This window comes from Leucoraja erinacea, chromosome 17 (genome assembly GCF_028641065.1).
Source record: "Leucoraja erinacea ecotype New England chromosome 17, Leri_hhj_1, whole genome shotgun sequence".
NCBI lineage: Eukaryota > Metazoa > Chordata > Chondrichthyes > Rajiformes > Rajidae > Leucoraja > Leucoraja erinaceus.
In genome coordinates, this window is record NC_073393.1 from 12,812,401 (window position 1) to 12,824,886 (window position 12,486).

The window sequence follows — 12,486 nt, forward strand, 5'->3', positions numbered from 1 at the left end:
CGTGTTCGATCATGACCGCTGGGTGCTGTCTGTACGGAGTTTACACTTTCTCCCTGTGACCGCGTGGGTTTTCTCTGGATGCTCCGGTTTCTTCTCTCGTTCGAAAGACGTGCAGGTTTGTAGATTCTGTAAATTGTCCCTAGTGTATAGTATTGAACTAGTGTATGGATGATCATTGGTCAGCGCGGACCAGGTGCTCCGAGGGGCTTGCTTTCACACTGTATCTCTAAACTAAACTAAAACTAAACTATCTCCTCTCAATATTCAAAGTTTATCTGCCTTTTTCATTGAATTCTGACTCCATCCCTGCTCATTCACAATAGACCCTCTCAATCCTGGATTATCGGTAATAGGATTCAGTGGTGCAAGTGATATTCATCCCGTAATTATCAGAGAGCACAGTGTCGCTTATCTCCAGACAATGCCACACACGTGTGCACAGACAGATGAGGAGAAAACAGTGAGCACACACACACACACACACACGTGCAGATATACATGGAACCACACACACACGCGTGCAGATATACATGGAATCACACACACATCTCTGTGAACGGAGACATGAAGTTGAGTTTAGTTTAGTTTATTGTCACGTGTACCGAGGTACAGTGCAAAGCCTTTGTTGCATGCTAACCAGTCAGCAGAAAGACAATACATGATTACAATCGAACCATCCACAGTGTACAGATACATGATAAAGGGAATAACGTGGATAACGTTTAGTGCAAGATAAAGTCTAGTAAAGTCCGATCAAAGATAGTCCAAGGGTCTCCAATGAGGTGGATAGTAGCTTAGGATGGCTCTCTAGTTGTTGGTTTGATGACTCAGTTGCCTGATAACAGTCGTGACGTTATACAGCACAGAAACAGGCCCTTCGGCCCACTGAATCTGCCCAAATCATCAGCCACCCGTTTGCACAAATCCCATTTTATTCCTGCCACATTCTCACCAATTCCCCACAAAACCTCCCACTCAGCTACACAGTTGGGGGCAGTTTAAGCCGGCCAATTAGCCTACAAACCCACAAGCCTTTGGGATGTGGGAAGAAACAGGGTAACTGGAGGAAACATGTGCAGTTACAGGGGGAACATGCAAACTCCACACAGACAGCACCGGGGGTCAGGATTGAATCTAGGCTGATGAAGCTGTAAAGCATGTACGTAAGGATAGAAATATCAAAGGTTAGAGGACATGGCTTGAAGGTGCAAGGGGATGTGTCAGGCAAGTTTTTTTACACAGCGGCTGGTGCCAAGAGTGATGGTTGAAGTAGATGCATTCGTGGCCTTTAAAATACTTTTTGAAAGGCATCTGGATATGCAGGGAATGGATGGGCCGAAAAGCCTGTTTCTACGCCGTATCCTTACAGTTTACAGTTCAGTTTATTGCCACATGTTCCGAGGTACAGGGAAATGTTTTTGAAGCAAGCTATCCAGTCAGCAGAAAGATAATGCATGATTACTATCGAGCCATTTACAGTGTATAGACACATGGTACATGATATCTCTAAACTAAACTAAAGTAAACTAAACTACACTGGGTGGTGGCCTGTTATTTTCCTCATAATTTATTCTAGATATTATGAAACAAGTAGATGGTTCAATTTTTTGCTTCAATTTATTGGGCAATTTTTACATTCATAAATGTCACAAAATGAATAGCAATATCGAAGCCCATTTGTATTGCAGCTGTTATAAAATAGGAAGCCAGCCAATAGTTTTCTCCACCCAATGATGCAATGGTGAGATATTTGTCACATGTGCAACTGCACGGTGAAATTCTTTTTGCATATTTACAAATGCAGACACCGCCATGTTTTGGCACCATTTCCAAAGTCCAAAATCCGGGCTGCCCGCGTGCTCGGTCCACCGATCCTGCGGTTTCTCCGGGCGGCAAGGATTGGCACACAGTGCTGGAGTAACTCAGCGGGACAGGCCGCATCCTTGGAGAACATGGAGAGTTGATGTTTCTGGTCGGGACCCATCACCCTTCATGTTGATGTTATATGCAAATTAACATTATTTTAATAATATATTAAATAATATAATGTTAACATATATTAAATTAACAGCCACAGGCTGTTTGCCTACAATGGGCCGTGTCTTTTGTAAAATAACAAAATGAGGAAATGCTGTACGAGTTGAATATTCACACACAAACAGCATCCGGATATGACCATCTGTATTACTGAGCCAGCCCCTGATCAGATCACCACAGTGCCCTGCTTTTATTCCACACATCTATGGAGGGAATGGATGGGCAACATTCCGCGTGAGGACCCATCTTCAGTCTGAAGAAGGGCCTCGACCCGGAATGTCACCCATTCCTCCTCTCCAGAGATGCTGCCTGTCCCACAGTCCCACTGAGTTACTCCAGCTTTTTGTGTCTATCTTCAGACTGATCAGTCTGATGAAGTGTCCCGACTCAAACCATCGCCTATCCATTTTCCATCACAGATGGTGCCTGACCCACTGAGTTACTCCAACACTTTACTCCAACAAGAGTGGTGGGCAAAAATACTTTTGGCACTTTGGCCTTCAACAGTCAGAGTATTGAGTATAGAAGTTGGGTGGTCATGTTGCAGCTGTATAAGACATTGGTGAGGCCGCATCTGGAGTATTGTGTTCTGTTCTGGGCACCATGTTACAGGAAAGATGTTGTCAAGTTGGAAAGGGCAGAGAGACGTTTTACGAGGATGTTGCCAGGACTCGAGGGTGTGAGCTACATGGAGAGGATGAGCAGGCTGGGACACCATTCCTTGGAGCGCAGGAGGATGAGGGATGATCTCATATAGGTGTATAAAATCATGAGAGGAATAGATTGAGTAGATGCACAGAGTTTCTTGCCCAGAGTAGGGGAATCGAGAACCAGAGGACATAGGTTTAAGGTGAAGTGGGAAAGAATTTTATAGGAATCTAAGAGGTAACGTTTTCACACAAAGGGTGGTGGGTGTATGGAACGAGCTGCCAGAGGAGGTAGTTGAGGCAGATACTATCGAAACATTTAAGAAACATTCAGACAGGCAGATGGATAGGACAGATTTAAAGGGATGTGGGCTAAACGCAGGCAGGTGGGACTAATGTAGATGGGACAGGTTGGTCGGTGTGGGCAAGTTGGGTCGAAGGGCCTGTTTCCACACTGTATACCTTTAGTTCAGTTTGGAGATACAGTGTGGAGACAGGCTCTTCGGCCCACCAGCGATCTCCGCACACTAATGCTATCCTACACATACTGGGGCCAATTTACAATTTACCAAGCCAATTAGTCTATAAACCTGTACGACTTTGGTGTGCGAGAGGAAACTGGAATTCCCGGAGAAAACCCACGCAGGTCACGGTGGAACGTACAAACACTGTAGACATTACCTGTAGTCTGGATTGAACCCTGCGCTATAAGGTGGCAGCTCTACCGCTGTGCCACCGTGCCGCCCTGCAGAGGCTCCGCAGTTCCTTGTGTGTACAAGAGGTAAAAGCCCGCGAGTGGCAAACAGGCTGTCTGTTGGCTCTAGGTAGACTTGCCGATGCTGAGACAACGTACAGCAGTTTTGTAGCCAGAAAGCAAGTTAAGGATGCAGCAGCAATTTTACATCCACTGTCTCTGTGAACAGTTTTACACCTGCAGGAGTTGGCTCCTTGTCACTGACTGACAATGCAATTGGGATGGATTCCTGAGGCGCTGGGAACCGACATGCCGTTAAGCCGAACAGACAATGTAATCTAAATGCAGCAAGCGATAGTGTCGACAGAGGGGGGGCGATGAGGAAGATGGATGAGGGGGAAGCTGCCAGTCACCTGGAAGTGGGATCTGACAGAAATGCGATTGTTGCAAAAAGGCTGCAAGACTGCGAGAGATGACAAGAATATCAAAAAGTTGCAGTCTCTCTCTTTATTCCACGCATGCTAGTGAGAGAGCGGATGCCCTGGCAGGGTTACGCTCCAGATGCCACCAACTTTTTGATATGCTTGTCATCTTTTGAGCTCTTTTCTGCAAATATCACATTTCTGTCACATCGCTTACCTGCATGTTGGTTCCCAGTGCTTTGGCTTCTCTTTGCTTTTAGCAGATTTTTACCTGTTGTAGCCACAAGGACCTGCAGATGCCGGTTTACAAAAAGTAGACACAAAGAGCTGGAGTAACTCAGCGGGCCTAATAAAAAGTGTTCACGAGTGAAAAAAAGGTCGGCATAGAAAACAATTGATACTTTTTACTTGTAGGTAGGTCGTAGTAGGTCATGATGGTGGTCGTAGGTCGGGGACTGGCCCGAGGAAAAAATGCAAACATGACATCATTTTATCATGTGATCATTTTCCACTCGTAGCTAGTCGTAGTTGGTCTTAGGTGTGGAAGACTGAGGTCAAGAGGGTCTTAGGAGGTCGTAGACATAGTCGTAGGAGGTCTTTTACTTTGGCGAGTCAACACGACCTTGACATTTTTTCCGTCTAGGGTCTTCTAAACTCGTGGATTAGGTCATCCAAGTGGGACAGGCCCTTAAGGCCAGAGATGAGAAGAAGCCAAAAGGCCTGAGATAAGGAGAGAAGGAAAGAAGAGGCACAAAATGTGGTCGGGGAAGGGTAGACATAGAAACATAGAAACATAGACAATAAGTGCAGGAGTAGGCCATTCAGCCCTTCGAGCCTGCACCGCCATTCAATATGACCATGGCTGATCATCCAACTCAGTATCCTGTACCTGCCTTCTCTCCATACCCCCTGATCCATCTAGCCACAAGGGCCACATCTAACTCCCTCTTAAATATAGCCAATGAACTGGCCTCAACTACCTTCTGTGGCAGAGAATTCCAGAGATTCACCACTCTCTGTGTGAAAAATGTTTTCCTCATCTCGGTCCTGAAAGATTTCCCCCTTATCCTTAAATACGGGGGAAGGTGAAGGTGAAATGGTTGTTTCATTACCTAAACCCACCGCTCCCTCACTAATGTATTGTATCCACCTCCCCCTTGACAAGCTTTGGAAGGCCAATCAGTATGAAGAAGGGTACCGACCCGAAATGCCGCTAAAACATGTTCTCCAGCGATGCTGCCTGAGCCGCTGGGTGACTCCAGCATTTTGTGTCTGTCTTCCTTGCTTATGGCTCTAGGTTCCTGTGCAGCTGTGGACCACATCTGCATTGTCCCAGACCACTGGCACCACCTAGATCCTACTGCATTCCCCACTTTGGCTCAGGACTAACAGGGCTGTCATGAAAGTGGGGCTTCAGGGCCACTTGCTCCTTCAGCTTTCATGCACCCTGAGGTGAAATGAAACTAGTCTCCAACCATCTCCAACAAACTCTAACTACCTTTGACATGGATTCACACTGAAGCTGATTCTCTCTCTCTCCCCCAAAAATAAGGCAGCACAGTGGTAGAGCCACTGCCTCACAGCGTCAGGGACTCAGATTCAATCCTGATGATTTCTGTGTGGAGTTTGCATGCTCTCCCTGGGTTTCTTCTCCGTGCTCTGGTTTCCTCCCACATCCCAAAGATGCACAGGTTTGTAGGTTAATTGGCCTCTGTAAATTGCCCCTAACATGTAGAAAGTGGAATAACATAAAGCTAGTGTGAATGGGTCAGCGTAGACTCGTTGGGCCGAAGGGCCTGTTTCCATGCTGTATCTTTCAAACAATCATTCAAACAATTAATCAATCAACTAAGAAAGCAAACGTTGGCTTTTGTTGTTATTTGACTTGCCAACAAGAGCAGAGTTTGGGTGACATGGTGGCGCAGCGGGTAGATCTGCTGCCTTACAGCGCCAAAGATCCGGGTTCAATCCTGACTTCAGGTGCTGTCCGTGTGGAGTTTGCATGTTCTCTCTGTGACCATGCGGGTTTTCTTCAGGTGCTCCCTCCAAAGACATGCAGGTTTGTAGGTTAATTGGGCCCCTGTAAATTGTCCCTAGTGTGTAGGATGGAACTGGCGTACAATTGACCATTTGTTGGTGTGGACTGGGTGGGCTGAAGAGCCTGTTTCCAGGCTGCATCTGTATACTAAACTGAACTGAAACAAACATGCTTTATGTTGCAGTGAAGGAGAGGTGGAGAGAAGAAAGGGAAGGATTGTGAAGAGACAAAGACCAAAAGAGACAGCTGAGAGATGGTGGTGGCAGCTTGATAATTGCAGCAGCTCCAGAGGTAATGTAAATAAACGGAGATAAATGAAAACCGAGGTCAGGAGAAAGAAAATGACACAAAAAAACAGATGCTGGGTCTATAGATGAACACAGAAGATGAAAATCACTGCAAATGTTGAAAAACAAGCATAAAACTGTGAATGATGGATTGGTAGCTGTAACAATGTGGGTGAGGCAAATTTCCTGACATTCTCTAGCTCAGATGATGACATAACTTTAACAGTAGATATACACAAAATGCTGGAGTATCTCAATGATCTCTCTAAATGGGTTTACCAGAAAACTTACAGTCAGGATTATTTTGAAAGGAGCAATATATTGTGAAAGGGTGGCACGATGGCACAGCAGCTTCGACCCTGACTACAGTACGGAGTTTGCATGTTCTCCCGGTAACCGCATGGGTTTTCTCCGGCTGCTCTGGTTTCCTCCCACATTCCAAAGACGTGCAAGTTTTTTAGATTAATTGGCTTAGGTAAAATTGTCCCTAGTGTGTAGGATTCAAAATTGGGATATCATAGAACTAATGTATGGGTGATTGATGGCCAGCACGGACCCGGTGGGATGAGCGGACTGTTTCCAAGCTGTATCTCTAAACTCTAAATATCATATTCAGTAGAAACTAAGAATTGCAGGTGTGTGTTTTTTTTTTAAGGCACAAAGTGCTGGAGTAACTGAGCTGGAGACTATGGGTAGACCATGTGTTTTTTTAGGTCAGGACCCTTCTGACTTCTTCAGAAAGAAATAGTGTGAAATCATGTGAAAATTCCCGACCTGAAACGTTGCCCATCCATGTTCTACAGACCCACTGTGTTACTCCAGCACTTTGTGCCATTTCTTTTACCCTATTTGGTTTAAATCTCTACAATTCAGCATTCCCTTGTAATCCTCCTCCCATTCTGGTTTACAATTCAGATACTCCACCAACGGTGCTTTATTATCACGTATTATCAAATTCTAGATCACATATGCACGAGTCGCCATGTTTTGGCGCCATTTACGCCATCCACGTGCTCGATGTACTGGAGCAGCTCCTGATCTAGGTAGGCCCCAGGCTGCTGTAGGGCCACCTCTGTAGCCCTCGACCGGCTCAGCCTGCGAAGCGACGTCCCTCTCCTCGCCCGAACACCCGTGAGCGCCTTCCGCAGCCGACCTCGAGGGTGCGATAGGCCAGACCACATCCCGGTTCCCTCTCCTCCCGTCGCATCTGTCGCTCCCCTCTTCCCCTCTTCGCCAATTAGTGGCCAACGGTTTTGAGGCAGTTTCGGGACTAAAAAAATCCAATAGGAACACATCAAGACCCAAAGGCCCTTCCAGTCACTCGTCACCCTCCAACGATTGAGATCAACGCTGGGGCGGTGTGAATGGGATCAACGATGAATGTGTGCCTTCCCCCACTTCATCAGCACAGCAAGGAAACGCTGCCAGACTAACTGATCTCAAGATACATCAGCTGCTAATTGGATGCACCAGCTGCATGCGTCTGACACTGACACAGGCTGTGAAAAATGATTCCGCTTTTTAACTGCGATTCATCACTCTGCAGTGAGCACTGGCAGAGGTCTTCCACAGCTTCCTTATTATCATAGCGACAGATGCATCAGTGACTCTTTATTCCATTTATCACCAGAGTTCAAGGAGGACGTTTAAGATGAGGTCAACTCTACAAAGATGTTGGTGCCATAGAAGCAGCAGCACATCAATAACAAATACACAAGACTAATGGTATGGCAGCAACTGCTTGCTTTTTTTTCTCAGCTTCCCCAGGCTATTTTCAGAGCAGTCACCGACCAGGTCATATTCATGACTCAGTTATGACTGGTGTTAGTTTTGCTTTACAACTGCAATCATAATGGATCTTGCAAACAGCAACAGCCTACTTATCTGTAAAGCCACGGGCAAAACTAACAGCTTCACTTACAGCCTTCACGTAAACCATTCACATGAAGAGGTCGCGTGATAAACCGTAGCCAGCACTGTATTCCTTCGATTACTGTTAGTGCTAAGCTCTAGGTTTATCATTGTCACGTGTACTAAGGTACAGCACAAGGCGTTGTATTGCACACTATTCAATCGGATCAAATAGTGGTGCAGCCGTAGAACTGCTGCCTGACCGAGTCTGTGCCCAAAAGCATTGTTTAAATGTTGTTATAGTACCTGCCTCAACTACCTCCTTTGGCATCTCATTCCGTATATTCACCACTCTCTACATGAAAAAGCTGCCCCTCAGGCTCCTATAAAATCTTTCCCCTTTTGCCTTCAACGTATCTCCTCTGGTTCTTGATTCTCCTACTCTGGGCAAAAGACACTGTGTATTCACCCCATCTATTCCCCATCTGATTTTACAAGAGGGTGGCACAGCGGTAGAGTTGCTGGCTTACGCCGCCAGAGTCCCGGGTTCAATCGTGACTACGGGTGCTGTCTGTACGGAGTTTGTACGTTCTCCCTGTGACCGTCTGGGTTTTCTCCGGGTGCTACGGTTTCCTCCCGCATTCCAAAGACATGCAGGTTTGTAGGTTGATTGGTTTCTGGTAATCAAGTCAAGTCAAGTTTATTCGTCACATACACATACGAGATGTGCAGTGAAATGGAAAGTGGCGATGCTCCCGGACTTTGTGCAAAAAGACAAACAAACAAACAACCAAACAAACTGCAAACAGAATGGAACAGAATCACATGTTCTTTTTCATATTAAATATTCATATAAAATAGCTTCTTCTCAACCTCTCCGTTCTCACCGCATGGCAACGGAGGCGTTTGCCTGACCATAGCAGCTGGAACAGTCCGTTACAGGGGTGGAAGGGGTCTCCCATGATTTTATTGGCTCTGGAGTTGCACCGCCTGATGTATAGTTCCTGCAGGGGGGCGAGTGAAGTTCCCATAGTGCGTTCGGCCGAACGCACTACTCTCTGCAGGGCCTTCTTGTCCTGGGCAGAGCAATTCCCAAACCAGATTGTAATATTTCCGGACAAGATGCTTTCCACAGCCGTTAATTGTCCCCAGTGTATAGGATAGCACTGGTGTATCGATGATCATTGGTCGGCATCAAATAAGTGGGACAAAGGGCCTGTTTCCACGCTGTATCTAAACTAAATTAAACTAAAATAAATACAATTCAGCCAATCTCAAGTATAATAGGTGGAGCAAAGCAGAAGATACAAGGTGAAGAATATATCCCAGCATTGTAATGCACCAGGTCTACTCAGTTAATTCATAAAGTCATAAATTATAGGAGCAGAATTAGGCCATACGGCCCATCATCCACTCTGCCATTCAATCATGGCCAATCTACCTTTCCCTCTCAATCCCATTCTCCTGCCTTCTCCCCATAACCCATGACACCTTTACTAATAAAAGTTCTTTGAGGATGAGAATTACTTCCCGTGATTATTTTGCCCTATGAATCGTCCTTGTATAATCTCGCATCCACTTAAGACAAGCAAGTGTAAGAACGTGAGAACGAGGGATTGCAAATGTCTGGGATTTGCACTGCAGCTGAAAGAGTCACTAGTTGGTTGATCCACAGAAACACCGAATGTTTCTTTCAATCAAACTAATGGCACCTATCAATGTCAATTCATGGAATACACAGTATGCTGGCACAGTAAAGAAAGACATAAATTCATAAGTGATAGGAGCAGAATTAGGCCATTCAACCCATCAAGTCTATTCCACCATTCAATCATGGCTGATCTATCTTTCTCTCTCAACCCCATTCTTCTGCCTTCTCCCCAAAACCCCTGACACTCTGACTAATCAAGAGTCTGTCAATCTCCGCCTTAAAGATATCCATTGAGGATCTTCACAGCTGTCTGTGGCAATGAATTCCACAGATTCACCACCCTCTGACTGAAGAATTCTCTGTGTTCTCTCCCTTGCAGCCAGCAGCCATGGGGTCGTGGACCAGGCCGCTGTGTAAATGTTGTGCATCGTTGCCTGTGCAGCCGCAGGTCGCCTTGGAGCTGAGTGAGGACATCAGTGTGGAAACCAAAAGATGGCTGATGTCCAGGATCCAGGCGGAGAAGATAGCTGGTGGTATGAGAGTGCCAATCAACCTTTGGTCAGCGCGGTTAAATAAACACCATGTCTGAAGTTTCACATTCAGCTGAGCCACTCGTTACACTGACCTCCATCCCACCTCTCTCTGTACAGAGTTTGTACATTCTCCCTGTGTTCACGTGGGTTTTCTCCGATTGATCCGGTTCCCTCCCATATCCCAAAGACATAGGATGCACGGAGTCTCTTGCCCAGAGTAGATGAATCGAGGCCATATGTTTAAGGTGAAGGGGAAAAGATTTAATAGGATCTGATCCAAAGGGAGGTGGATGTATAGAAACATAGAAAATAGGTGCAGGAGTGATCATGGCTGATCATCAAACTCAGTATCCTGTACCTGCCTTCTCTCCATACCCCCTGATCCCTATAGGCACAAGGCCCACATCTAACTCCCTCTTAAATATAGCCAATGAACTGGCCTCTACTACCTTCTGTGGCAGAGAATTCCAGAGATTCACCACTCTCTGTGTGAAAAATGTTTTTCTCATCTCGGTCCTAAAAGATTTCCCCTTTATCCTTAAACTGTGACCCCCTGTTCTGGACGTCCCCAACATCAGGAACAATCTTCCTGCATCTAGCCTGTCCAACCCCTTAAGAATTTTGTAAGTTTCTATAAGATTCCCCCTCAATCTTCTAAATTCTAGCGTATACAAGCAGAGTCTATCCAGTCTTTCTTCATATGAAAGTCCTGACATCCCAGGAATCAGTCTGGTGAACCTTCTCTGTACTCCCTCTATGGCAAGAATGTATTTCCTCAGATTAGGAGACCAAAACAGTACGCAATACTCCAGGTGTGGTCTCACCAAGACCCTGTACAACTGCAGTAGAACCTCCCTGCTCCTATGGAGCAAGCTGCCAGAGGAGGTAGTTGAGGCTGGGTCTATCCCAATGTTTCAGAAGCATTTAGACAGGACATGGATAGGACAGGTTTGGAGGGATTGCTAGCAGGTGGGACTAGTGAAGCTAGGACATGTTGGCCGGTGTGGGCAAGTTGGGCTGAAGGCCCCGCTTCTACACTGTATCACTCTATGACTCTATGTGCAGGTTTGTAGGTTAATTGGCGTAGATAAAATTGTAAATGATCCCTAGTGTGTAAGGTTGTGCTAGTGTATAGGGTGTTCACTGGTCAGCGTGGACTTGGTGGGCCGAAGGGCCTGTTTCCACTGTGAGTCTAAAGTCCAAAGTCTAAAATCTCGCTATGACTATCACTCGCTATGATTGTGCTCCCCTGTTCCCCAAAATCTCCCTCTGGCACGGTGGACCAAAGGGCCTGATTCTGAGCTGTATCTCTAGTCTAAAGTCCAACACCTCGTATTCCACCTGGTAGCCCACAGTATAACAGTATGAGCATTGATTTTTTAAATTACAGGTAACCTTTACCACCTGTGTTTCTAATCCCCCCCCCCCCACCTCTTGTCCTCCCATCCTCAGTGCTTTCATACTGGGAGGATGACATCAATTTGATAAAATACTTGCTTCATCTAAGTTCATAAGTGAGAGAGGAGCAGAATTAGGCCATTCGGCCCATCAAGTCTACTCCACCATGCATTCATGGCTGATCTATCTTTCCCTCTTAACCCAATTCTCCTGCCTTCTCCCCATAACCCCTGACACCCGTACTAATCAAGAATCTATCTGCCTCTGCCTGAAAATTATTAATTGACTTGGCCTCCACCACCCTCTGACTAAAGAAATTCCTCCTCATCTCCTTCCTGAAGGAACGTCCTTTAATTCTGAGGCTATGGCCTCTGGTCCTAGACTCTTCCACTAGTAGAATCATCCTCTTCGAATCCACTCTATCCAGGCCTTTCGCTGTACCTGTATCAATGGTGCTGTTGTTAGACACTCTCCTCTTCCTTGACCAGGTGCTGAACTGATGGTCCATCCTGGTGAAGATGACGAGGGGAACATGCTCCTTGTCTCCGCATCTCGACACGTTCTCCTGAGGGCAGCCGAGGTGCTCGGACTTTACAAACTCTACAAAGATGGCTCCATGATCTCCTTTTGCTACCGGGACAGGAGAAACTTTGAAAACTCAGGTACATTGAAAGTAGATGTGCCGCCCATCTATCACGGCTTTGCTGTTGACCGCCCTTTTCATGCCCGTACCTTCCTTTCAGATAACATCGATGAGTTTCTGACTTTAGCCGAGTGTCAGTTCATCATCCTACGAACACTGGGCAACATAAAAGCCGTGGATGAGAAGTATGTGCCGGGCTATCCCACAACGTCGCTCTATCCAGGAGAAGCTATCTGTAAGTTCTGAGACTGTGAAACAGCTATATACCATACTTAGCAGTTTTAC

At 46.1% G+C, this 12,486-nt stretch overlaps 1 protein-coding gene across 5 annotated transcripts in view; it reads left to right on the forward strand.

The window, feature by feature from the left end:
• The window catches only part of ano10b (anoctamin 10b), a 42,078-nt gene that overhangs the window by 1,485 nt on the left and 28,107 nt on the right, over window positions 1-12,486 (forward strand). For 3 of the 5 annotated variants that reach the window (XM_055648568.1, XM_055648572.1, XM_055648571.1), the window contains exons 2-6: window positions 6,023-6,129; window positions 7,756-7,850; window positions 10,007-10,160; window positions 12,047-12,220; window positions 12,302-12,436. In XM_055648568.1, coding sequence (XP_055504543.1) covers window positions 7,848-7,850; window positions 10,007-10,160; window positions 12,047-12,220; window positions 12,302-12,436 — 466 coding nt within the window. In that variant the 5' untranslated portion in view covers window positions 6,023-6,129; window positions 7,756-7,847. Of the gene's footprint in view, window positions 1-6,022; window positions 6,130-7,147; window positions 7,169-7,755; window positions 7,851-10,006; window positions 10,161-12,046; window positions 12,221-12,301; window positions 12,437-12,486 lie in introns of those variants that run through there. The other 2 variants (XM_055648569.1, XM_055648570.1) reach the window with 2 other exon arrangements.